Here is a 21,898-nt window from a genome sequence, read left to right on the forward strand (position 1 = left end):
AAATCTGTGCCTCTTTTTGCTCTGAATCTTCCCTCTTTGGGAACTACAGCTTGGACGAGGTTTGTGCTATAGAGTTTATTTTCCTAATGAGTGAACTCTGCCAACCCTTCATTCATCCAGGCAAACTGGCCTTGCTGCAGCCTTTGCTTCTCGAATAACTACAACCTCTAATCCATAAAAATAGCAAGTATTTTGACAGGAACCAGTCTATCCCAAAGGTCTCACCTGCATTTAAATCTGGAAGTACAGAACCTCTGAGAAATAAATAGATGATAACCTGGGAATAAATAGATGGTTTCCAAGACAGTCATCTTTTCCTCTTTCTTCCAGGAGTCATTGCAGGTTCTCCTGTTCCCCCTGAGGTCATGAAGATGGTTATGACCAAGATGCACATGCCGGAGATGGTGGTGAGTTGTCGTTGCTGCGACTGGAGCTACGAGTGGTGATTGTCCTGATGAGAGCCCGAGTTTGGGCATCTCTGCACTGCAGTGGTACCCCATGGTGGTGGGATCAGGTGTAATGGGACCATGGGTGTGAGGCCAGGCTGAAAAGCAAAGGTGTAGAGGGGCTGGGAGGAAGAAGGGGGGTTCTGCCTGGTTGCTGGTGGGGTGTCTGAGGAGGAAGCTTTGTAAGAAGAGAAGGCATTGCATTGAGAGTTATAAACTGAGCTCCTGCTGGTGCGTTTCAAAGCTTTCATAAACCCTTCTGTTGTACATGCTGCAAGGATGAATGATCATGGAAGAGGCGTTGCTGGTTTGTATCGGTGTGGGTGGATACATGTGTTCATCTTGCTGTGAAGCTGTTGGGTTTCTTACACCATCCTGGAGTGCATGCAGATATAAAACCTTGTTGCATACTATGTGTTTGGCTGTGGGGATGGCGCCATCCATGCATGCAGCACCAGGCATTGCATTGCCAGAAGGGCAGCACATGTTAGACCTCACATGCTGCTGCTCCATCACATGTCCCTGCACCCTTGCCCTGTGCAAGAGCATCAGCACGTCCTGCATGTGGAGGGGGTCAGTGCTGCTCCAGTGACCTGTTTCATGGGCAGGTTCTGCCCTCTGCATGTGTGTGAGTGAATGGCTGAGACAAAAAAGAACTTTCTTATTTAAAGGCAATAACGTGCTGCTTTCAAATGCTGAGGGAGCAGACTGTTGTGATGAGTAAACACACAGGGCTGGGAGTCAGATTAGGCGTGTTATTGTTGGCAGACCAGGACCACACCAGCACCAGGGCTTTACAGGGATGACTGTGTGCTTTGCCATGGACCAGGGGAGTCCAGGGCACCCGTCCTGGAGCCGTCTCGGAGGCAGGATTTGATGCTCTTAATGCTGAGCTGAAAACACCAGGACAGCCCTGGCGCTGTTGTCAGGCACTGTCAGGTGGCAGACACCTATTTTTATAGTAGACTTGAATTTAGCCTCACAAAATACTTTCAGACATTGCTGCAAGTGCCCAGGACTCATTACGTGCACATGTTCCTGTTTTGTAGAGAGAGAAATAATAAAACCCTCCCAAACAGTTGCTCTGCCCATAGGATAAAGAGGATTAAGTCTATATTTGTACCACTGGTCTCGTGTTACTTCTGATCCCCCAGCCCTCAGACAGACACAGGGAGACTTGAATTCATCTTTGCAGCAAGAGCTTTATACAGAAGATGTACATAAGAAAATATACAATTTGATTTCTACATAGGAGACAGAGGAGTTTTCATCCCCTTAAAGGTCATTTACACTCAGTTACAGAGGAATAAATATACATATATTTATATAACTCTTTCAGATTAAAAAACACAGTTAGGTTGCAACTGTGGTATTGTAATAGCCGTGACAATAAACCACAGTCATCCTGGTGTCCTGCTAGATCCTCTGGAGTATGGGCAGGGCGAAGAGGAGGGGTGCCCAAGCCAGGCTGCACAGCGCACACCTTCTCCTCTTGGATGTACATGTGTCTTGGTAGACCCCACAGAGTGGGAGGGAATCCAGTCTTCAGATGGCTCCACTTTTTGGGGTTTCCCAATACTGCTTTGCTTAAAGGATTTCTGGCCAACCTAAAGAGATTGCTGCCCTTTGGCATGAAAGGGCAGCTCGGTCTCAAGGCCACCGGTTCTTGGTCATTGCTTCACCTATCCCCCTCAGCCCTGGCCTGCAGGGATCCCCTCCGTGGGAAGGCAGAGGAGTTGCTTTGTATGGGTTGAGACCAATTTTCCTGATCAAGCAGCTGGGGGAAGGATGCTCCAACCTTCCCTCTTGCTTCCACTCCACTGGAAAGGGAGAGACAGCGACCAACTGGTTGACTGGGGACGTGGGTTATATTGCCTCTTGGAAAGATGACTGTGTTTTACCGGCAGGATCTAGGTTAGCTTTGTCTTAGTATGGTCATGCATAAGAATGCCTCTTTTAAAATATATAGATGTCGGAAAAGATTGAAAAGGTGGATTCCATCCTGCGATGAGCAGAGAAGCAGGGATTCGGAGGAGGCTGGAAATGTTTGGATATATCAGAAATGTTTCCTGATAGGTAGGAGAAGCTTAAAGGAAGGACTCAGAAGTCAGTAGTTTTCTGATGGTTGAAGTGACCGGTCACCAGGACAGGCCATACCGGGGCCTGCTAGGGGGGAAAAGAAGAGAGAAGGTCACATGTTTAAGGGGATTTTCCAAGCAATCAGTAAACTTGTCTGTTTTTATAGTGAGTAAGTGAAGCCCATACTTGAAAGTGAAGTGTTAGGAGTCAAAGAGCCATTGTGAGCTCCCACAGTAGAGGAGATGGGTTAGTCCCATCTCTGACCTCTTCTGCCAACTCACTACATGACTCCTGAGTACCTTACCCGAAGTGTCAATGGTCAGTGAGCACTTTCTTTGTAAAGGAAGAAACCCAAGAGTGAGGTTTTCAGAAGCAGTGAATTATTTTGGTGTCCCAGTTCAGACTATCCAGGGCAGGCAGATTTTTAGGAACTGCCAAGCAGCTTTTCAGCTGAAACACGGTCAGTGACCCAAGTCATCAGTCATGAAATACAGACCCCCATAGCTGGCATCTGAGAAAGCTGCCTGGCTCTCAAGAGGTACATGATGAAGTCGGATGCTTCATATTCCTTAGAATCATGCTCACCACACTGAGTGGGTTTGTGTGCCTGTATTTTGGCACTGACACCCGAAGGTACCAAGCTTTGTCTTCTGCAAGACTGGAATAGATAGTTTTCTATGTCATTAACACTTGTAAACATGTTTGAGGGAGCCAGATAGAAGGTGCTATAGTAAAAACTGGTGTTATTGTCATGGTTTTCTTACTCTCATCATGGAGGAGTGAACTGGAATTGAGTTTAGGCAGGGAGAGAAGAAGGTTAAGAAGGGCCAGACCTGTAAATAAAATACATTTGAGTATTGTGGTTTAGAAAACTGAAGTTTTTCCGTCCTCAGAGCGCAACTTTATCCGCCCTATATGGAATGACTGGTATTTCCATCTCTAATCCATAAAACCTCTGGCACTGCAAGAGAAATAACCACTTTAGGAAGGCAGCTGGCATCATCCCTGAGATTTTGGTCATAAATTTACTTTCTCCATCCTGTTATGCATATCCTCGGTGAACTGGGGACCAAATGGCCATAACTGAGTTTCAGGCTTCTGCCTTGTCCTTTCTGCTACGATAGGACACAGTGACAACCCTTGTTCATACAGTGCAGTGCAGGGTCACTACACTCTACTTAACAGATGAGCAAAACCCCCTTTCCCAAGAGCTTATAAACTTTCAGGCTCACCCAAAGTCCTCTGGAATCCGTACAACCTCCAGATGTATTCCTGGGATGGGGAAAAGTAAAATGCTTGGGATGGAGTGATGACAGTTGTGGCTTTTTAGCTACTCTGTGTGCTGAGTTTTTAATACTCTTGATAGCATCCAGTTGTGGAAGATGCTTGTGTGATAGGTTTTCACAGTTGGTGTTTGGATTGGTAGATGTCAGCAAGCTTATTGCTCAAAGGAAAGTCAGCCCTGTCTCTGAATCACCTTCTGGCCTAGAACACTCTATTCAAAGAGTATTTGCTGTCTCGAACCTCCTTCTTCTGGGACACTCATTTGAAGGCATTAGCCCTTGTTTTTAAATACCTGAGTGTCTTGGAGGGGAATTGTAGTTGCTGAAAGGCAGGTGCTGGACCGAAAACTGCTCCTTATGGAAGACGTCTATTTTCATACAGGCTGGACAGCCTGGACGCAGATTTCCCAGCAATGTCCTGCCCTGGATTTCAGAGGACCTTTACTAGGGCAATAGGCTGAGCATCTCCAATCAGTTAGAAAAGTAAAGCATCTCTGATCCCAGCTCAGGGTAAGAGTGGGCTAAACCCACACTTGTTTTGACACTTAATTACATGTTCCACCCTTACTTGCTGCCCCAGGCCTGTCTTTAGCCCCATGTTTGTTTTGCAGGGTTGACTCTATCCCTGATAATCCAGGCAGATTCTTTGTCCTGGGGAGCTCGTGGAGCCCAATATTGCCAGGAGATGGAGCAGCTTTGAGCAGAGGTGTCCATGGGTGAATGGATGAGCTGTGTTGAGCCAAACCCTAGTGTTATTCAAGTCAGAGACAGAAGTCAGCTATAGAACCCTACCAGTGTTTGGTAGATCTGACTGAAAGTGAACCACCTTACGTGTTTAATGGCGGCTTCCCTTCTTGGACCTCTTGGTGGGGAGCTTGCAGGTGCGGAGGGCTGGGGTGTCTCTGATGGACTGTCCCCGGTACTGTGCGGGTGTAGAGCAGGTATCGTCGGTGCGGGTACGATTGCCCTTCAGCCACCTGGGACACGGGGAGGAAGAAGACCAGGAGCTTAAGAGAAGGAAAACCACCGTGGATATCCACTACAAGTGGAAAGGGGAGCTGCTGAGGATGGATGCAGCCTTCAGCATCCCCCTCTTGTGGGGACCCCCAAGGAGACCCCAGGGAATGCCATACTTGCGCAGATGTGCGAGCTGGCAGTTGCAGTGCCAGGCGTTGCGGGACAGCGTCAGTGTCTCCAGTTTGTCGTAGGGGAAGTTGCGGGGCAGCTGGGTGAGCCGGTTGTTCTCCACGTGAGCCGTCTTCAGCACGGTCACACTGGTGAACGCGTTGTCTGCAAACTGAAGCACAGAGGTTTCTGGTGAGGAACGTTGAGTTAGGGAAGGGGGAATTCAAACCTGAGTGTCTCTGTTCAAGACTTAGTGGCATAAGCATGGAAAGAATAGTGGAAGGGTGTCCTGGCTTGCTGGACACCTAACAGAGGTATCAAACGAGTGGGTTCATGGGTGATGGAGTCCCCTGCCTGCAGAGAGTCATGTCCCAAATCCATGTGGGATTGTCTTTGCAGCTACATCCCCAAATACAGTCAAGTCTGCCAGCCTTCTCTATTTTCGAGCCATACTTCTCCATTCTAAATGAAGATATTTTCTGGGTGTATTCCTTTCCAAGGCTGGAAACCCTCCCGGAGCCTGTTGCCTGTCCTGGAACGGCTGAAGGAGGGAGTGTTTGTGGCGTCTGAAGGGGCTGTAGACTTTGGCAGTGCCCGGGGGCTCCAAGTGGAAAGTTACACTTGGCGTCTGAGCAGTGCAGAAATAGAGGCGGGTTTCCAGCACCTCAACCTCCTCTGTTTTTCCTCATCTCCAGTGAGTTGTTTGCAGGGGATGCTGCAGGATTTGTCTTTTCTCAATTAATGGGAAGGCTTTCAGGGAGAGCCTCCCTTAAAAAAGCTGCCAAAGAGAGGAGAGAGGCTGTAGACCTGGCTCTGTCTCTCTTCCCTGAAGCCTCATCCTGTCTTTTTTCACCCCACGGTTACTCAGGCTGGAAAGTTTCTTCTTGAAAGCAAACCCTTCAACGCAAACTTCCTCGGTGGTGATGCTTTGGAGAGGGGGTAATTGACAAAGCACAAAGCTCCTCTTGGCTATGACAAAGCATTTCTCCCCCTTCTCAAAGCTGGGGGGGCTAAAGCATTCTCTAAAGGGCAAAGAGGAGGCTCATTAGGTCTACCAGAACCCTCCTAGTCAAGGACCTGTTCTCCCATTGCTGACCAGAACCTTGCACTTCAGATGGGACCATCAGGGTGTTGTGTTCAAGCTCTCTAAGCTAAAAAGCCTGACAGGGAAAACCCACTATTTTAAGCTGTGAACTTTTGCCATCTTCCAAATTAAGCAATGCTGGATGGGATTAGAGCTTAGCTAAGAGGCTCCCAGAGTCCTGTAGCTGTTGGACAATCAGTGGGGCTGGCCTCTGCGGTCTAACACTGAGCTGACCTTGGTAGGCTTCACTGTGCTGATAGTGGAGCTGCTCAGAGATGCTGGCATGCCGTGCAGCGGGGCGGCAGCCTGGCCACGTTCTGCTTTGGACAGTGGTGTACTGTCTCAGCTGCTCATTCCTCTCCCAGCCCCGTGAGGAGAGTTCACATCTGCTGGTTACAGCCGCTGCGCTGCCTGCCAGAGCACGCGTTTGTGAAGAAATGGGTTATTTCTTCCCTTATTTAGATGGAGGATTGATTGCTGCTCTAAGTTATTTGGCAATCAATACACAGAGAAGGGTGTCTGTAAAGCTTGCATTGCCTGGTTTCATGTTGATGTATGTGGTGGGTCCTGGCCTGTGACTGAAGGGGGTCCACGATGCTGGTGGATTGCTTTGGGAGCTCCATGCTGGAGCTGCGGAGTAGCCTGAGGGCTCTCCTCGTTCTGCTCAATGCAATACAGGCTGAGATAGCTTTGAGTAGAAGGGCTCTGCATTTAATCAGCTCAAAACTCTTGGAGCCATGCAGGGAACAGCTAAGGACAGTGTTTTTGTGAAGGAGCAAGAGCTGCAGCCAAAATGCCAGCGGCATTTGAAGCATTTGGTGGTGATTTCCTAGGTCGCGAGACCTCTGTGATCAGATGTCTCCTAGCAGTGCACAGTTCACGCGTGGGCCGTTTGGATATGAGGCCCTTGAGGATTTGAAGAGAAGGCTCTGAGCTGGGGTGGGAGTTTGTGTTCCTGACAAAGAATGCAAGCCCTAAAGCTGCAGAAGCCATCCCTGTTAGTGCTGGTCCTGTAAACTGGTGTCTTACTGGGCTGCTGGGGAGGAAAGGAGGCATCTGGCTGCAGAAGAGCCTTTAAAGGTCCCGTCCATAGGGGGTCACTGAACAGAAGAAAGTGTTTTTTGTTGGCTAGCATTGTTAATCCCTGCTTTCTGGCCGATACAAGGACATTGAATTCCTTGGAGCACCCCAGCAGCATGAGTTAGTCTAATGTGTAACTTGGGACTCTGATGTCTCTACAGCTGGTACAGCATTTAAGCTGTGATTTGTGACTTGCACATGATGAAACTGCATTAAACCCGAGCCTGCAGAAGTGCTGTGACAGCACGTCTGAGGTCTTGCCTAGAGAGGTCAGCAGGTTGTTTTCAGTGTTGAGTTGCTTATTCCCATCCTGCAGACGTTAGTGCTGAGAGTGAACAAGGGCTTAAATACTGACAGTGCTACCGAGCTGTTACAGGTAGTGTTGCTCTCCACCTAGGCATGCTGTAATTCCAGTTTTTGAGCATTTTGGGTGCTATATCCCCTTGAAAACTCTATTCCTGGTAGCTTTCAGGTGATTTCATCCCTGTGAGGCTCTATGAGTTGGTCTTTGTTGCTAAGAAATTCTTTTTCATCACATCTTCCTCCATGTGGTGGGTATAGCTCTGCTGTGAAGTCCTCGCCTGCCTCACCTGGATTCCCTTTGTCTTCGGGCTTCTTGGCAAAGCATCATCCCAGGGAGAACTGTTCTATTCTACCTGCAGCCCCCTCCCTTCCCAGCCACGTGGGGTGTACGTAGGACATCAGGCTGCTGCTGTTCTTGCACTGTGCTTGTTTCTGTTCTGGCATTTCAGGGGTCCTAATGCAAGTGATTCCCTGAGTGTGATGCTCCTGCCTGTTTCCCACAGAAAAAGAAGGGGGTTGTTTTGCCATTTGGGATACCTGAACTTCCCTCCTCCTCCTCCTTGCCAGTGGGAACAGGGCCCCTTTGTAAGATGCTGCGTGAGTTCCTTTTGAGACAGCATCAATAAACAAACCTTTCTTTGTAATGTGTAAAGTTGGGAGGCATGGGGGAGGTGAACGTCCCTATGCCTACCTGTCTGCAAGGCATGGGTACAAAACCACTGCTATTCATAGCTCCTCTTCCCTCCCAACCTACAACAGGTACCCAGGCTGAAGGAAGGAGGCAGAGCAGTTTTGCTCTGCAAGGTGGCAGTGCTCCTCAATCCCTCGAGTAGGAAGCAGACACCCGCCTCTCATCCCACACCTTGTGTCTGGCGTGATGGAAGGTTGCTATTTGTCCTGGAGCATCCCAAATACCTTTCTCAACGTCTGGTGTCACCGCCAGCTTGGGAGGGAATGTGCTGCCTTTCCAGGCAGTTTGAACAACACCAGATAATTTGGGTTTGCATAAAATAACAGAAGGATGGAGTGCTCTCATCCCTCACTTGAGTCATGTAAGAGTGGTGTTGGCTGGCCAGTGCCTTGATGTCTGCAGAGCCTGCAGACCTGCATCTCACCCTCTCCTCTGCTATGGAGGGACAGCAAACAGAGCTTTTTGAAGGAGAAGAAAACCAAGCCCCATGTTTCTTATCCAGAGCAAATGGCAAGAGAAAGGACTCACCTGCTTCAGTTTCATGTTGTCCAGGTGGAGCGTCTGCAGGTACCGCCCGAAGGACTGGAAAGCATTGTCAGGGATGACCTCAATTGGGTTATGAGAAAGCTTCAGTTCCTCCAGCACTCTCAGCTTACTCATTGCATTCACAGGGTAGCTGCTCAGCTGGTTCTTGTCCAGGTGGAGGACAGCAAGGTTTTCTACATCCTCCAGGGCCCCAGGTAGGAGGTTGGTGAGGGAGTTGTCAGAGAGGTAGAGCCACCGCAGGTCTTTGGCCCCACTGAAGACCCCTGGTTTCAGCTCCTGGATCTTATTGCTGCCTAAGTGCAGGATGAATAGGTTGACAAGAGGGGAGAGGAGCCCTTTGGGTAGGTCTGGGATCTTGTTCTGGTCCAGGTACAGGTAGGTGAGCTCAGTGAGGTCATCAAAGGCTCCTGGCTTAATGACACTGATCTGGTTGTCAGTGAGATAGAGGTAGACCAGGCTCTTGAGCCCCCGGAAGGCTCCAGTTGAGATCTCCTTGATCCGTGAGCTCTGGAGGTGCAGGGACACCAGCTTCTTCATGTCACGGAAGCCGTTGGTCGGCAGGACGGGGAAGTTGTTCTTCTGCAGGTTGAGAAGCCGTGTTTGCTCGGGCACCTTGGGGATCTTCTTCAGCCCCGCGTTGTCGCAGATGACATGCTGCAGGTCTCCACCGTGGCAGTGGCAGCTCGGGGGACATGCCTGCACGACGGAGGTGAGACATGCCAGTAGGACACTGAGGAAGAAGCCTGGCCGATACATGGTCAGACCTGGAATTAGTGTGGTGGGAAGAGAAGCAGGAGAAGGAGAAGGAGGGAGATGGGTGGGAGAGAAGAGAGTAACTGTGTTTGTAGCATGCTGAACACAGCCCTATTTATAATGTTATTAAAAAGCAAAATCCCTTCCCACAAACCGCAGGCAGCAGCCAGTTGGAAGCAACTGGCTTTGGGAACTTACTGTGAGCTTAACCCCTTGGCACCAGGCAGGGGAGTATCCATGGTCCTGCCGGGCCCTGCTGCTGAAGACACTGAGCTGAGGTAGTTTTCCTCTCTGCAACAGGGAGAACAAGCACAAACCTGCTCTGTGGGGAACCCATCTGCTCCCTCCTGAGCTGAGCAGGGCCCAGATTCATCGGGGGGGGAAACAACATGTTTTGGTTGAACAGCATAGCAGGGAGCACTGCTGTGCTCCACAGACACTTTGTGCTGAAGATCCTGGAATGTATTTATCCTCAGCTGCCTTGGGGAGAAGCACCTTGTCCTGTTATCACAGGGCAAAGTTTCTGGGGGCTCTTGTTTTGCTGATTTCAAAGGAATTTGCCTGAATAGGGATGGGAGAAGATGGGAGCAATACAGGGTCATGCCAAAGGCCAACAGTGCTGTAGCTGCTCTTGCAATGCAAAACTTTGGTTGAAGCCTTGCAGATCTAGACTGCACCCAGGAGCTGGCCAAGAAAGGGAGAGCAAAGACAAGTCTTCATTTCTGCTGTGTCTTTTCCTGTGAGCAGTTAAGTGTGGCACGTCCATAGGCATGGTCAGGAGACCTGTGTGAGAGGGGGTTTTTTCTCAGCATGTGGTATTGTGGAGCAGTGGCTGTTGCCTTCCAAGGGATGGGGCAGTGGAAGAGCCTGTGGAGAAGTGGTGGGGCATGGGCTGGTGGCTATGAAATGTAAGACAGTGATGCCCTGCTGTGTGTAGGTTTGGTGGGTGACAATGCCTATGGCTCCCAAGATGAAGCTGTGGACAGGGAAAGGTGTGGGTATTGGTGGCAGAGCAAGGAAATCACTGCTGGAGCTGGGACTAGAGTCTGCCCTGGCTCCTGTCTTGGGGCAGCAGTGGCAAAGGTGAGTTAACAGCACAAGGGATGTCCCTTGCTCTCCCAATGGAGAAGGCTAAAGCAAAGTGGTTAAAAGCCCCAGTGGCTGCTTCTGTGAGTGTGAAGGGAGAGATCCAGGGGTTGTGGGGTGGGGTTTGGAATTGGAACATTTTGAACTGATTTCCAGCCAGTTCCTGGCTGCAGCAAACAGTTGAGAGCCCAGCGCATAACTGTGAGCTTGTTGAGAGTTGTGCTCCCGAGGCTGGCTGCAGAGCCCCAGCGGAGCTTTTGCAGAGGCGAGACAGGCTCAAGAAAGGGAGGAAATCCAAGGGCTGACTTAGGACACAGACTGGCTTATTCACCGAGATTCCTGGGTTTTTCCATTGTTGCAGTGAGGAATCAGCCAGCACCGCTGAGCATGCTCCAGTGGTGCTATGCAAACTGCCTGCCAGCCCAGCCTCTGCTCAGCAGCTGTCAGTATGAACCCTGTTTTCATTGCATGACCAGTCTGGGGGAGAAAAGGGGCTTCTAGGGTGTGGATGTAGGTTCTGGTGAGGCTGTGGTCCAGATGGAATGATGATGTAATGCGGGATCTCAGTGCAAACTGGTCCGTGTCAGGCTTCCAGTGTTTGCCAGCCCTGCTGTGGAGCAGCCAGGGCCTCACCACTCACCTCAGCACCACGGGGATGGTCATCAGGTATTGGAACAGTCTGCCCAAGTATTCACAAACTGTGTAGATGTCACCTTAGTGACGTGGGTTAGTGGTGGCCTTGGCAGTGCTGGGGAACGGTTGGACTTGATGATCTTAAAGATCTTTTCCAACCTGGTTGATTCTATGATTCTATGATGCTAAGCAGTTCTCCTGCCTCATTTCCAGAGGTATGTTCTGACCATAGGAGCTCCAGGCTCCTGCCAGAGGGACGTGATCAACTTATGCTGTAGTTACTGGAGGACTTAAAACTCTTTGACCAAACAGTGGTATCTTTGCTTATACCTGATTCAGTAGGCACCGCAATGGTCATGTGTGTGTTTTGGTCTCTGGAGTAGCTCTTTGAGTGTCTTGGTCAGGACCTTAGAGACAAGTGAAAGAGGAGGCAGACAGAAGAATCCTGTGTTTTCCTTCATTGCTTCTCCAGGTTGACCAGGACTGAGATGTCCCATAAGTGCGTGCTGCTCGTAAAGCTCAGGCAGGGAGCTGGGTGAATGGGAAAATTCACCTCTAAAGCATCATCTTCTATCCACTGATTGATAGTTTTTTCTTTTCTTTGAGCAGGTTCAACCACCTTTAGTCTTGTAATCATTTGATGAACAATTCCTGCAGTTACATACCAGCTCTTGCTCTGCGTGAGAGCAACTGATGGGTGAGATGTAAAATCCAGCCTATTTCTGCTGGACACTGAAGCGAGGTAGTGTATCCATGCTCCTTCTCTGAGGGCAGCTGATGGCTGATGCTTGGGTTTCCCATCTCCTTGCAAAAAATACCAGCTAACAGCTTGCTGCTTCTGCAGCAAGAGTCAGATTGGAGCAAAAAGCTGGTGAGGGCCGTAAATACATCCCACCCATGTGTATTTCTGGAACAAGACCCTTTTCAGAGGTTAAGCTGCCCAAACCTCAAACCACCTTCTCTTCTTTCTTCCTCTGGGGATAAATTTCCCTTTTTCCCACCCTTTATCTGTTTGCTGGCTGAGACTGAAGATTCTGGGGGACAGGGACACTGTGTACCTGTAGGGATGCCTGTGCTGTGGTTGTGGACACAAGTAAGACCTGTAGCTTCCTCGTGAGATGCCACGATGCTGGTGCAAGGTGGGAAGCTGTCCCTATGGGCTCCCCACCAGCCCAGTGCCCAGAGGAAGGTTTTGGGGGGGTCTTGTCTTGCTGATTTCAAAGGAGAAAGACCTCTGACTGCAACAGAGGTTTAGATGGATGCTGGGTTATTTTCAGTCCCACGATGGGATGCAGCAGGACAGTGTTACTGGGGGAAAGGTGTCTGCTGCTCAGCTCCATTTCTCCAGGCACAAACGTTGGATAAAGGGAAGTTCTTTCCTCTAATGTTGTTTGACTGCTGTGCCCTGGTGAGCACATTCCTGTGGCGGGAGCTGGTTGGCATCTGCTTTGGCTGGCATCTCGCCCTGGGCTCCCGGCTGGTTGTGTTCTGAGCTGATCTTCCCACACCGGGTTCCTCAGCCCTCCACCAGCCAGCAAACATCCAGTGATCCTCAAAAGCTCTCCCGGGTCCCGCTCGTGGGTGGCTGGCAGTCTGGAGGTGACAATGGCAGCAGTGTCAGTGTTCCCTCTGCTGCAGTGGGATACCGCAGTGAGCTGGGGCTGCTCCAGCCCCTACCTCACTGGTCCCCTGGGGCTGGTGCTGCTGGGACATGGCAGAAGAGGCAGGATTATCTTCCTGCCATCCTCTCCTTCTTAATTGATTAACAGTTGTGCAAACATTCCTGGTGCTGGGTAAGCTGCAGATGCTGGGCTCCCATCCTCGCCTTCTCGGAGGTGTTGTGGGATAAGCAAAGAAATACAGCTTTGGAAACAGTATAAATATAGATGTGGGGTGTTTCTTTGGTGCTGCAGGTCAGAGCTGTTTTGATACGGCACTGGAGATGGTCTTTTCCATGTTTAATCTGTATTTTTGTTAGTATTAACAATTCTGGCATATCAAGATAGCTCCATGTTAAAATATTCCATTACTTGCTTAAACCTGATCCTGTAGCTTTTAAGGGGCTCCAGATCTGGTTCTGCGTGTCAGTGAACACTGGCAATCACCTTCTTGAAGTGGCACCAGTGTAGCTGGTGCAAGTCTCCTTCTTTTGGCTGGAGGCGAGGGCTCAAGGCAGCTTTGGGGGTGCCTGGGTGCACATGCTGTCCGTGTTTGCAGCCTGCACAGCATCATCCCTTGTGGAGCTGAGCCCCTGGCAATGCCCAGCACTAGGTGGGAGAAAGTGCAACCTCTGCAGTGTCCCAGGGGGGTTGCAGTGTCTGAGGAGCCCTGGTGGGTGTGCAGTGGGGAGCCCCAGAGGGTCTCATGGGTCATCCCTCCTCTTCCAGGCAGCACCTAAGAAATCCCTGGCTTTGGGTGATGTGCAGTATCCCCGTCAGTGACAGTGCATGTGGGGCTCTGAGTTCAGACCTGAGTTATCTTTTCTGACATGCTTGAAAGATGCTGCCCTTTGTGATAGGGGGGCCAAGCTGCTTATTGAGCTGTAAGAGATGATGGTGGGTGCAGCCATTCCCTCTGATGGTTTTCTTCCATTGTAGCATGGCCTCCACCCATTGACATGCTTCCAGTTTGGCTGAACCCTTCCCTTCTGATCCCAGCAGCTGCTGCATGATGCTCTTGGCCTCTCCTCCCCTTACTGCCTCTCCCCAGCCCTGCCGTGTCCACCCTTGCAAGGCACCGGGCATCTCCCAGCAGCCCATCAGGCTCTGAAGAAGAAGGGGCTTTCTTCACTTGCAGAACACCTCTAATCCAAGCAAGACCGGGAGCTTTCCCAAATGCTCCTCAGCCATGAGTCCCCCCTTTTCTCAAGATGGAAAATTGACTCCATATGGTGATTGCCTTGGCCTTGGCCAAAGTGAGACCTCCCCATCCCATCCCACCTCATATTTGGAGAGGATCTCTTTGAGTAGGTGGTTTCAGAAGCTGCTGAAGCTATGGGAATGTGCTATGAGAACATTTACAATGCAGCATGAAAGCAAACAGATCCTGGACTTCCAGCCATGTCCTTGGTGGGAGCTGAGCTCTCCAAATCCATTAGGATGTTCTTTACCCCTAGGTTTTGCCAAGTTTCTTCCCCAGCAGCATTGAGCATTCAGGTACCCCCAAACCAGTGGTTTTCTACCTTTGCAAAACACATTTCCTCTCACTTTTTCCTTTTAATTCCACTTTTCCTAAACACATTGGCACCCAGCACCAGGGAGGATGGAGTTAATTACATAGCAAAGACCTTTTACCAAGCTGTGGATAAACCAGTAAGTAACTTCACACGCCTTCGCTGGTTGCTTCTGAAACGCTGGCAGGACAGGGGAAATACTTGCAAGCCTCAAGACTTCCCCAAGATAGAAGAGAAGCAGCTTTAACTCCAGACCACGAGGAGCAGCTTGTCCTGACTGTACCATAACAGGAGGTTAATTTTCAGCAGCAGCAGCCTTTTGGGTTGCCCATTTTTGCAGTGGTCTCCTCCTGAGGCAAAGCCATTGCGTGCTACAACACAAAGACGGTGCTTTGGGCACCTGATATTTATGGGAGCTTTTTAAGCCCCATCCAAACTGGGACTGTCTGGCAGCAACCTGGGTGGGGAGAAACGCCAACAGGGTGGCCACGCTTGGAGGTTTGTCCCACAAGACCTGCTTGTTTGTGTCCTTTTTGACACAAAGCTGGTACTGTTGCTGGGGAAGGAGATTAAACCTCGCTGTGACATAGGCTGGACATGAGCAGAAGTTGTTTTTTGCAGTGGCAAAGTTGACCTGGAATATTCCAATACAATTTGGGATAGACAGCTCCAAAGCAAAGGGACACGTGTCCCCAGAGGACAGCCAAGTTCAGGGTGATCTTGGTAGTGAGGAAGATGCTCAGTTGAGAATGATTTGGAGCTGGCTGTGGAGGGAAAGGCTGGGGTTGGCTTCGTGGAGGTACCAAAGATAGACAACATGCTCAGCATGGGTTTAGGGATAATTAGATCCATTGGGCATGTTACACTGAGAGAGGTCCAAAGTGCCTCTTAGAGGTCTCTTAGCACATGTTTTGGGTTGCCAGTTTGCTTTCTGTTGTTCATTATGCCCTCTCTGAAGTCTTAAAATCCCTATTATTTCACAGTCAATTTGATGCTTTTTTCCAAGGCCAATATTGTCTTCAGTGAAGCTGTTTCTGAAGGTTTTAGTTTGGTGGTTCCAGCCCTGCCATCATCCTCCAGTGTGGCATAACCAAAGGGTGGTGACAAGGGGCGCAAAGATCCTCCCTGAGCATCATTCAGGCCCTGAGGAGGTTTCCTCCAAGAACCTCCTGCAGCTCTGCCCTTCTGCTCCAGTCTCACCCAGTATAACCCCACTTGGGGCACTGATGGGGCTGAATCCAGCCTTTTCATCACAGCTTTTCAGCAGCAGTTGAACACAGGTGGGTATTTTTATTGCCATTGAACACTGGGGAGAACCGAAGAGCAGAGAGTCGATGTGATGTGTTCCAAGTTATGCAGTAAATAAGCGGCACAGTTGGGAAAAACCCAGGGTGCTCACAGTTCCCACTCTCCCCACCAGATCAGTCTGCCTCCCCACTGTTTACTAAGGAGACTGGAGTCTCATTGTTTTCACTTTATTTTTCCTTTTTAGACACTTCCTTCTTCAGGCTGTTTTGCCTGTTCCGCAGTGGCCGGTGTTTAAACAGCGCGAGCAGGAAATGTTTGTGAAATATGCTTTAAAAAACACACTTCTAAGATGTTCTTTTTATTCCTGGTTTAGACAGAGGCTCAGGAGGCACAAAGAATGATTCTCTTGTCGGTAGGAGTTAGGCAGCAGTTTGTTTTGGAGCTGTTGTCGTTGCTGAAGGCAGGACTGATCTGTGTGCTGGACGTTGGGGGGTCACTTGTGGTCCTCACAGTAAAATATGCTTTACAGTCAATTATATTCTGTACTCTTGTAGCTTCTCTCAGAGCCAAGGGTCTGAGCTGGACTCTCTGCCTCTGAAAAGCTTTGCTTTGACACCAGATACAGCTCCAGCGGAAATTATGGAGCTGATGCAGAAATGATTGGGTGAGGTTTTCTGGACTGAATTATACCAGATGACAAGGCTAGATGATGCTAAGTGTCCCTTTGGGTCTTGAAAGCTATGAATCTGCGTGGATAGATGATGCTAAGTGTCCCTTTGGGCCTTGAAAGATAGGAATCTTTGTGGATATCTCCAAGCTTAAATTGCTAGATAGAGTTTTGTGGAAGCATTGTTTCATCTCCTGCTGACGATGGAGCTGTTGGAGGATGCTCCACGTGTCAGATGAGGATAGGGAAGGACACCACACTGGTGTGAGGGCTTGCTGCAGCCCCTGGCTTGGTCTTGGGAATGCAGCTGGGGAAAACACTATCCCAAGGGAGAAATGCTGGGAAGTTCAGGAGCAACATCCCAGTGTTTGGCTGCAGAGAGCGATGTTGGTGCAGGCTGGCAGGGGAAGTGATCAAGCAGCAGGCTGGAGGTTCAGACCCACGTCGCTGTCTGGGAAGCCCATTGCTGATGGTGCAAGGGTGTTTATGGGGACAAGCCGCAGGCCAAGGCACGGACAGGCGGTGCTTGGGGTACCCGGCGAGGTGCCAGGCATCTGGAGGAGCCTGGTGAACCACAGCATCGTCCTGCCAGGGAGCTGCCTGCTGCTGCGTCCAATTAAACTGCTGGAGCGACCCGGGGAGGCAGAAGGGGTTGAGTCAGGGCTTGGCTGGGATCCTGGGCCCGGCGCTGCGATTCATCCAGCAGTGTAAAACAGAACAACAAAGGCGCTGGGATTCTTAATAAGTGTTTAGGATCTTGGATCGGTGTCTCGTCAGTCATTTGATCCAGCCACAGGACTCGTATTAGTGGGTGGGAGAGAAATCCTGTCTGAGCATTAGACGCTGTAGGTTTCCACCCCGGCTGGGAAGCTATCATTGCGTCTGGTAGGAGAAGCCTATTTACAGTCGCTCCCTGTGGGTTGCCAGGCTCCTAGCAGAGCAGTTTGCACCAGATGGTCCCTGCAGCATCCTGGAGACGGTCTCCTCCAGATTCCTGACTAAGAGCAGGCTCCTGCAAATCTCCAGCTCGGATTCACACTGACCCCGGTGCAGTCAAGCAAGAGCATCAGCCTCAGAACAGTCTGTGCCCAATGTGAGATCCTTCAGCAGCACCGAACAGCAGAAAGCACCAAGTGCTCCCCCCAGGATGCTGTATAGCTCAGGATACAGGTGTGCTTTTCCAGGGTGCCTCATCACAGTCCTTTGCAAAGCCCTTTGTTAATTTTGGGCTCAGTGCCTGGAGTTTGGTGGGCACTGTCCAGTGGTGGAGCTGGGCATTTGCTCTAAAGGCACGACCCAGATCTGGTGCCAAGGCTGCTCATGTGCCAGTGTGAAGATGTGAAGGAGAAAGGAGCAAATGCTTCCCATGTCCCAGCCATGCTCCTGCAGCTAAAGTCCTCTCACTGTTGGTGCAGGTCAGAGCTGCTCAGAGCTCCTCCTGCCCGGCTCCTGCTGCCTCTGAGCTGGGCATAAAGAGCTGGAATTTTCCTCCGAGGAGAAGTGACCTCGAGCTGAGGTGACTCGGATCCTGCCGCTGGGATTAGTGGTGAGGGAGGTTTAGCAGCAAGAAGCTTTTGTCCCGCTGTGAGGCTTTTGGTCTGCAAATGCTGCTGCGCCGAGCATTGTGCAGCCTCATGATGCCTTTATGAAGGTTACAGGAGCTGAGGTCTGAACAAAAGCATCTGGAGCCAGCAGCCGTGCTGTGGGACATGCCATGTCCCACAGGAGCCCACTGCTGGCTCCAAGGCTTGTCCAAAGCAATGTCTGACGTGCCTGGAGCTGTAGAAGATGCAAGGTGAACTCAGCACCTTGAGTAGATGGCTGCAAGGGCACCAAGGCAAAGTCAGTGCCTGGCAGAGATGGTGGGGAGTCAATGGGGCAGGGCTTGGAGAGACACAGGTTAAAAGGAGGAGGGTGAACCTTGGGTTCTCCAGAAAAGTTGTGGTGTCAAAAGTGCATGATAGCCAATGTGTCCATCCATGGGCCAGGAGAGCAGTGCTTGCTTGTGACCTGAATGACTGTGAAAACAACCTCTCCCACCCCACTCTTCTCTGTGGTTATCACTAGCTTTGTCTTCCCCATGCCTGGAGCTATGCATGTTTCTCCTCTTGTGTTTGCAGGTTGCCTATGGGACCACAGAAAACAGCCCTGTCACCTTCATGGGATTCCCTGACGACAGCATCACCAGGAAAACCGAGACGGTGGGATGCATCTTTCCCCACACAGAGGTGACCGTGACCCTCCCTGCCTGCAGCAGACCTCAGTGTCCTCCCTGTCTGGTGCTGGCGCTGGGGCATGCCATCATGTTTGGCTCAGATATCCCCTACTGAGCCCTTCTCTTCCGTTGTAGGCAAAAATTGAGGATCCCGAAACAGGGCAGTCCCTGCCTCTGAACACTGCAGGGGAGCTTCAGATCCGTGGCTACTGTGTGATGCTGGGCTACTGGGGTGACCCTGACAAGACAAGCGAAGTGGTCACTGATGAGAAGTGGTACAAGACAGGGTGAGTCTAGAAACAGCCCTGCTCCTGCTGGTCTGTCCTGCAGGGTGATGCTGGATGGGGATGGATGTGTATGGAAGTGCCTTGGCTGTGATTTCCAAAGTAGGGAAAACTGACCCAACTTAGTGCTCTGATGTGCCCATCAAACTTCAGAACAGCTTTTTGCGGAGAGCTCCCCATGCCAAATGCCCCTGGAGAAGGGGATCATCACTTGGCTACTGGAGGGATGGAAGGGCTGTGGGGGTACACTGCAGGGGCAGGAATTGCCTTCCTCCTTTGTGTGGACACTGCTGATGGCAATGTCTGGCTGTAGCAGGAGCTCTCTGATCCCTTCCATGTATTCAGGGGGCACCTCAGCCTCCAGACCAGGCTGGGTGGGAGCATCAGCCATTCCTCCACGTAGTTAGGCCAGGACCAGGAGTGTGGTGTCATTGCAGGGACCTTGCGAGCCTGGATGAGCACGGCTACTGCAAAATCATAGGCCGATGCAAGGACATGATTATTCGGGGAGGAGAGAACATCTACCCAGCAGAGCTTGAGCAGTTTCTGCACACCCATCCCAAGGTTGAGGAGGTCCAGGTGAGCGGGAGGGAGGTGGTTCCTGTGGTGGGAAACCTGCATATAGAGCTGCTGGGACTGCTGCTTGGGATTGTCCTCCCCTGTTTTCAGCATCGGTTTTCATGTAATACTGGTTGGCAAGCAGGAGGGAGAGGCTCATGGCATGGGAGGGTGTTGTGGTTTAGCCCCAGGTGGCAATGCTCGCTCATTGCCCCACCACCACTGGTGGGATGGGAGGAGAATCAGAAAACGGTAAAACCCATCGGTTAAGAACGGTTTAATAATTGAAATAATATAATAATTGTAATGAAAAGGAGAGAGAGGGGGCAATAAACCCCAAGACACACAAGTGATGCACAACACAATTGCTCAGCACCTCCTGACCAATGCCCAGCCTATCCCAAGCAGTGATCAGTGGCTCCCAGTCAGCTCCCCGCAGTTTCTATACTGGGCATGACGTGCTGTGGTACGGAATACCCCTTTGGCTAGTTTGGCTCTGCTTCCTCCTGGCTTCTTGTGCCCCTTCTCACTGGCAGAGCATGAGAGACTGAAAAGTTCTTGACTTAGGGTCAGTATTACTTAGCAAACGACTAAAACATCAGTGTGTTATCGTTATTCTCATATTAAATCCGAAACCACAGCACTGCACCAGCTACCAGGAAGAAAATTAACTCTATCCCAGCGGGAACTGGGGCAAAGAGGCAGGCAGAGCTCCTGGCATGGGGCATGTTGGTTCCTCTTGTGCACCGGCTTCATGTCTGCAAAGTAGTGACTGCCATTCATCTTCAGGTTTTAAACTGCCTGCCCACTTCCATAGCTCCCTCTGACATTCTGTCTTGGAAAGCAGTCTGGAAGGACAGGTTTTACTGAACTTACTGACAATTACTAAACTCCTAAACCCAAAAAGACTCTTCCAACGAGTCCCTGGAGATGAAGAGTGAGACTCAGTTTCACCCCTTCACAAGACAGCAATGATTTGCAGCACGGAGCAGCTGCTCCCAGTCTGCTGGGATTGTTCTGCTCCAGGTTTTGTGCCAGACAAGTTTCCCCATAAATAAACCAGTTATTTAGTCAGCGTTGTGCCTGTGCCAGGCTAGCATCTCTCCTTGGAACAGTCCCAGTGCAGATGGGTTGCAAACCAGGCCTGTTTATGTAGTTTCTAGGGCTTTATGTCAGTGCTCTGGACTCAAGAGGATCGACGTGTCTCTAGGATTTGGAGATATTGGTTCAAGGCAGGGAATGACAGTAGGAATCTTGTGAAATAGCGTGAGCAAGCTTTAGAGAGAGATCAGGCGTGGGAAGTCCATCTCCTGGTGTCACAGGCAGCGGTCCATTAATCCTTTAATTTCACTTCATCCCTCTCCTGCTGTTCCATCTGGAGATTCACAAGTCTCCCTATTGGTTGTGAAACCTGTTGCCCCCTTTTCTGGGGAAGCAGAGGCACACAGGGGGATCACAGATCCCTGTTGCACCTACAATGAGCAACATTGCCTGCCTGGTCTGATTCAGCCCTCACTCCAGTGGCTTTGTAAAGCCAAAGGAGGGTGTTGGTGTCCTGGCACCCAGCCTGCTTTGCCACCTTTCCTCTGGCAAATGGGTGGGAAGTCTTTCCAGGAAGGCTCGATGTCATATAGAAAACACTGGTGGGATGGTCAAGCAGCTCAAACTGCCCCTACAGACCCCACACTACTACTCCAGCATCCCACGGTACGGGTCAGGGCTTGCACCATGGGCCAGCACACACACACCTTGTGGAAGGAGAGGGATATCCCCATGGGTCACACTGATTATCTATCCCAACCAGGTGGTTGGTGTGAAAGATTCACGGATGGGAGAAGAGATCTGCGCCTGCATCCGAGTGAAGACTGGGCAGGAATGCACCGAGGAGGAGATTAAAGCCTTCTGCAAAGGGAAGGTGGGTCTCCCAGGCTTTGGTTCCCCACCAGAGCAGTACACCCAGCTGGGCAGACCCATGGATTTAGAAGAACTGGGGATCCAGCTTGGATAGTACCAGCTGGGCTGGCTATGCCATTCCCAGCAGGTTCCTTAGGAGCTGTTGTCTCTTCCCAGATCTCCCATTTCAAGATCCCACGGTACATCGTGTTTGTGGATCAGTACCCACTCACCATCTCTGGCAAGGTAAGAGATGTGCTGGGGCAGGATGGGAGCTCTGGCCTCCTGTTCCATCTCCTGTCTGAGTCTCCCTTCTCCTCTCTGCACTTCATTCCAGATTCAGAAATACAAGCTCAGGGAACAGATGGAGAAGCACCTTCAGCTCTGAGCTGGGAAAGGCAGAGCAAAAAATGGGATAAATCAGCCCCACTGCAACCAGCTTTGGGTCTGTTTCACCTGTGCCTTGGGCTGTGCAGTGGAGACCTCCTCTGCTGACATCAGGCTGGTGGCAGGTTTAGTTAATAAAACAGAGTGCCTTTTGTCCCCAGTTGGGTTTGTTTGCCAACAGAAACACTGTGGTGTGCGGAAGGGATGCTTATTTCTGGAATTACTGAAAGGCCTCATGAAGGTTTTAAAGCCTTGTGTCTCTTTGAGCCATTTGGCTGCAGCCATTTCAGCGGACTTGGACAGATGCTGGTAGGTATTTTAAAGTCAGCCTGGCCTCGCTTCCCAAGGGAGGTGGATGCCCTCTC

General features: G+C 50.6%; 2 protein-coding genes across 6 annotated transcripts in view; one reads left to right on the plus strand and one right to left on the minus strand.

Annotated features, from left to right (window-relative positions):
• ACSF2 (acyl-CoA synthetase family member 2) overlaps positions 1–21,693 on the plus strand; it is a 35,264-nt gene extending 13,571 nt beyond the window's left edge. For all 3 annotated transcript variants that reach the window (XM_030506136.1, XM_030506137.1, XM_030506138.1), the window contains 7 exons: positions 331–407; positions 18,317–18,424; positions 18,547–18,698; positions 19,133–19,274; positions 21,058–21,168; positions 21,324–21,392; positions 21,484–21,693. In XM_030506136.1, the coding sequence (XP_030361996.1) occupies positions 331–407; positions 18,317–18,424; positions 18,547–18,698; positions 19,133–19,274; positions 21,058–21,168; positions 21,324–21,392; positions 21,484–21,534 (710 nt within the window). In that variant the 3' untranslated portion in view covers positions 21,535–21,693. The remainder of the gene's footprint in view (positions 1–330; positions 408–18,316; positions 18,425–18,546; positions 18,699–19,132; positions 19,275–21,057; positions 21,169–21,323; positions 21,393–21,483) is intronic.
• On the minus strand, positions 1,629–9,428 carry CHAD (chondroadherin). Of its 3 annotated transcripts, none has more exons than XM_030506141.1 (4): positions 8,620–9,428; positions 4,942–5,105; positions 4,640–4,785; positions 1,629–2,609 (listed from the first exon to the last, which is right to left on the minus strand). In XM_030506141.1, the coding sequence occupies exons 1-3, from the start codon at positions 9,391–9,393 to the stop codon at positions 4,644–4,646; spliced, it is 1,080 nt and encodes a 359-aa protein (XP_030362001.1). In that variant the 5' UTR covers positions 9,394–9,428; the 3' UTR covers positions 1,629–2,609; positions 4,640–4,643. The 3 variants fall into 3 exon arrangements, with proteins under 3 accessions (XP_030362001.1, XP_030361999.1, XP_030362000.1); XM_030506139.1 differs by having other exon boundaries at positions 1,629–2,612; positions 8,620–9,393; XM_030506140.1 differs by having other exon boundaries at positions 4,635–4,785; positions 8,620–9,393.
• Positions 21,694–21,898: the final 205 nt, after the last annotated feature.

This window comes from Strigops habroptila, chromosome 14, assembly GCF_004027225.2.
Source record: "Strigops habroptila isolate Jane chromosome 14, bStrHab1.2.pri, whole genome shotgun sequence".
Lineage (NCBI taxonomy): Eukaryota > Metazoa > Chordata > Aves > Psittaciformes > Psittacidae > Strigops > Strigops habroptila.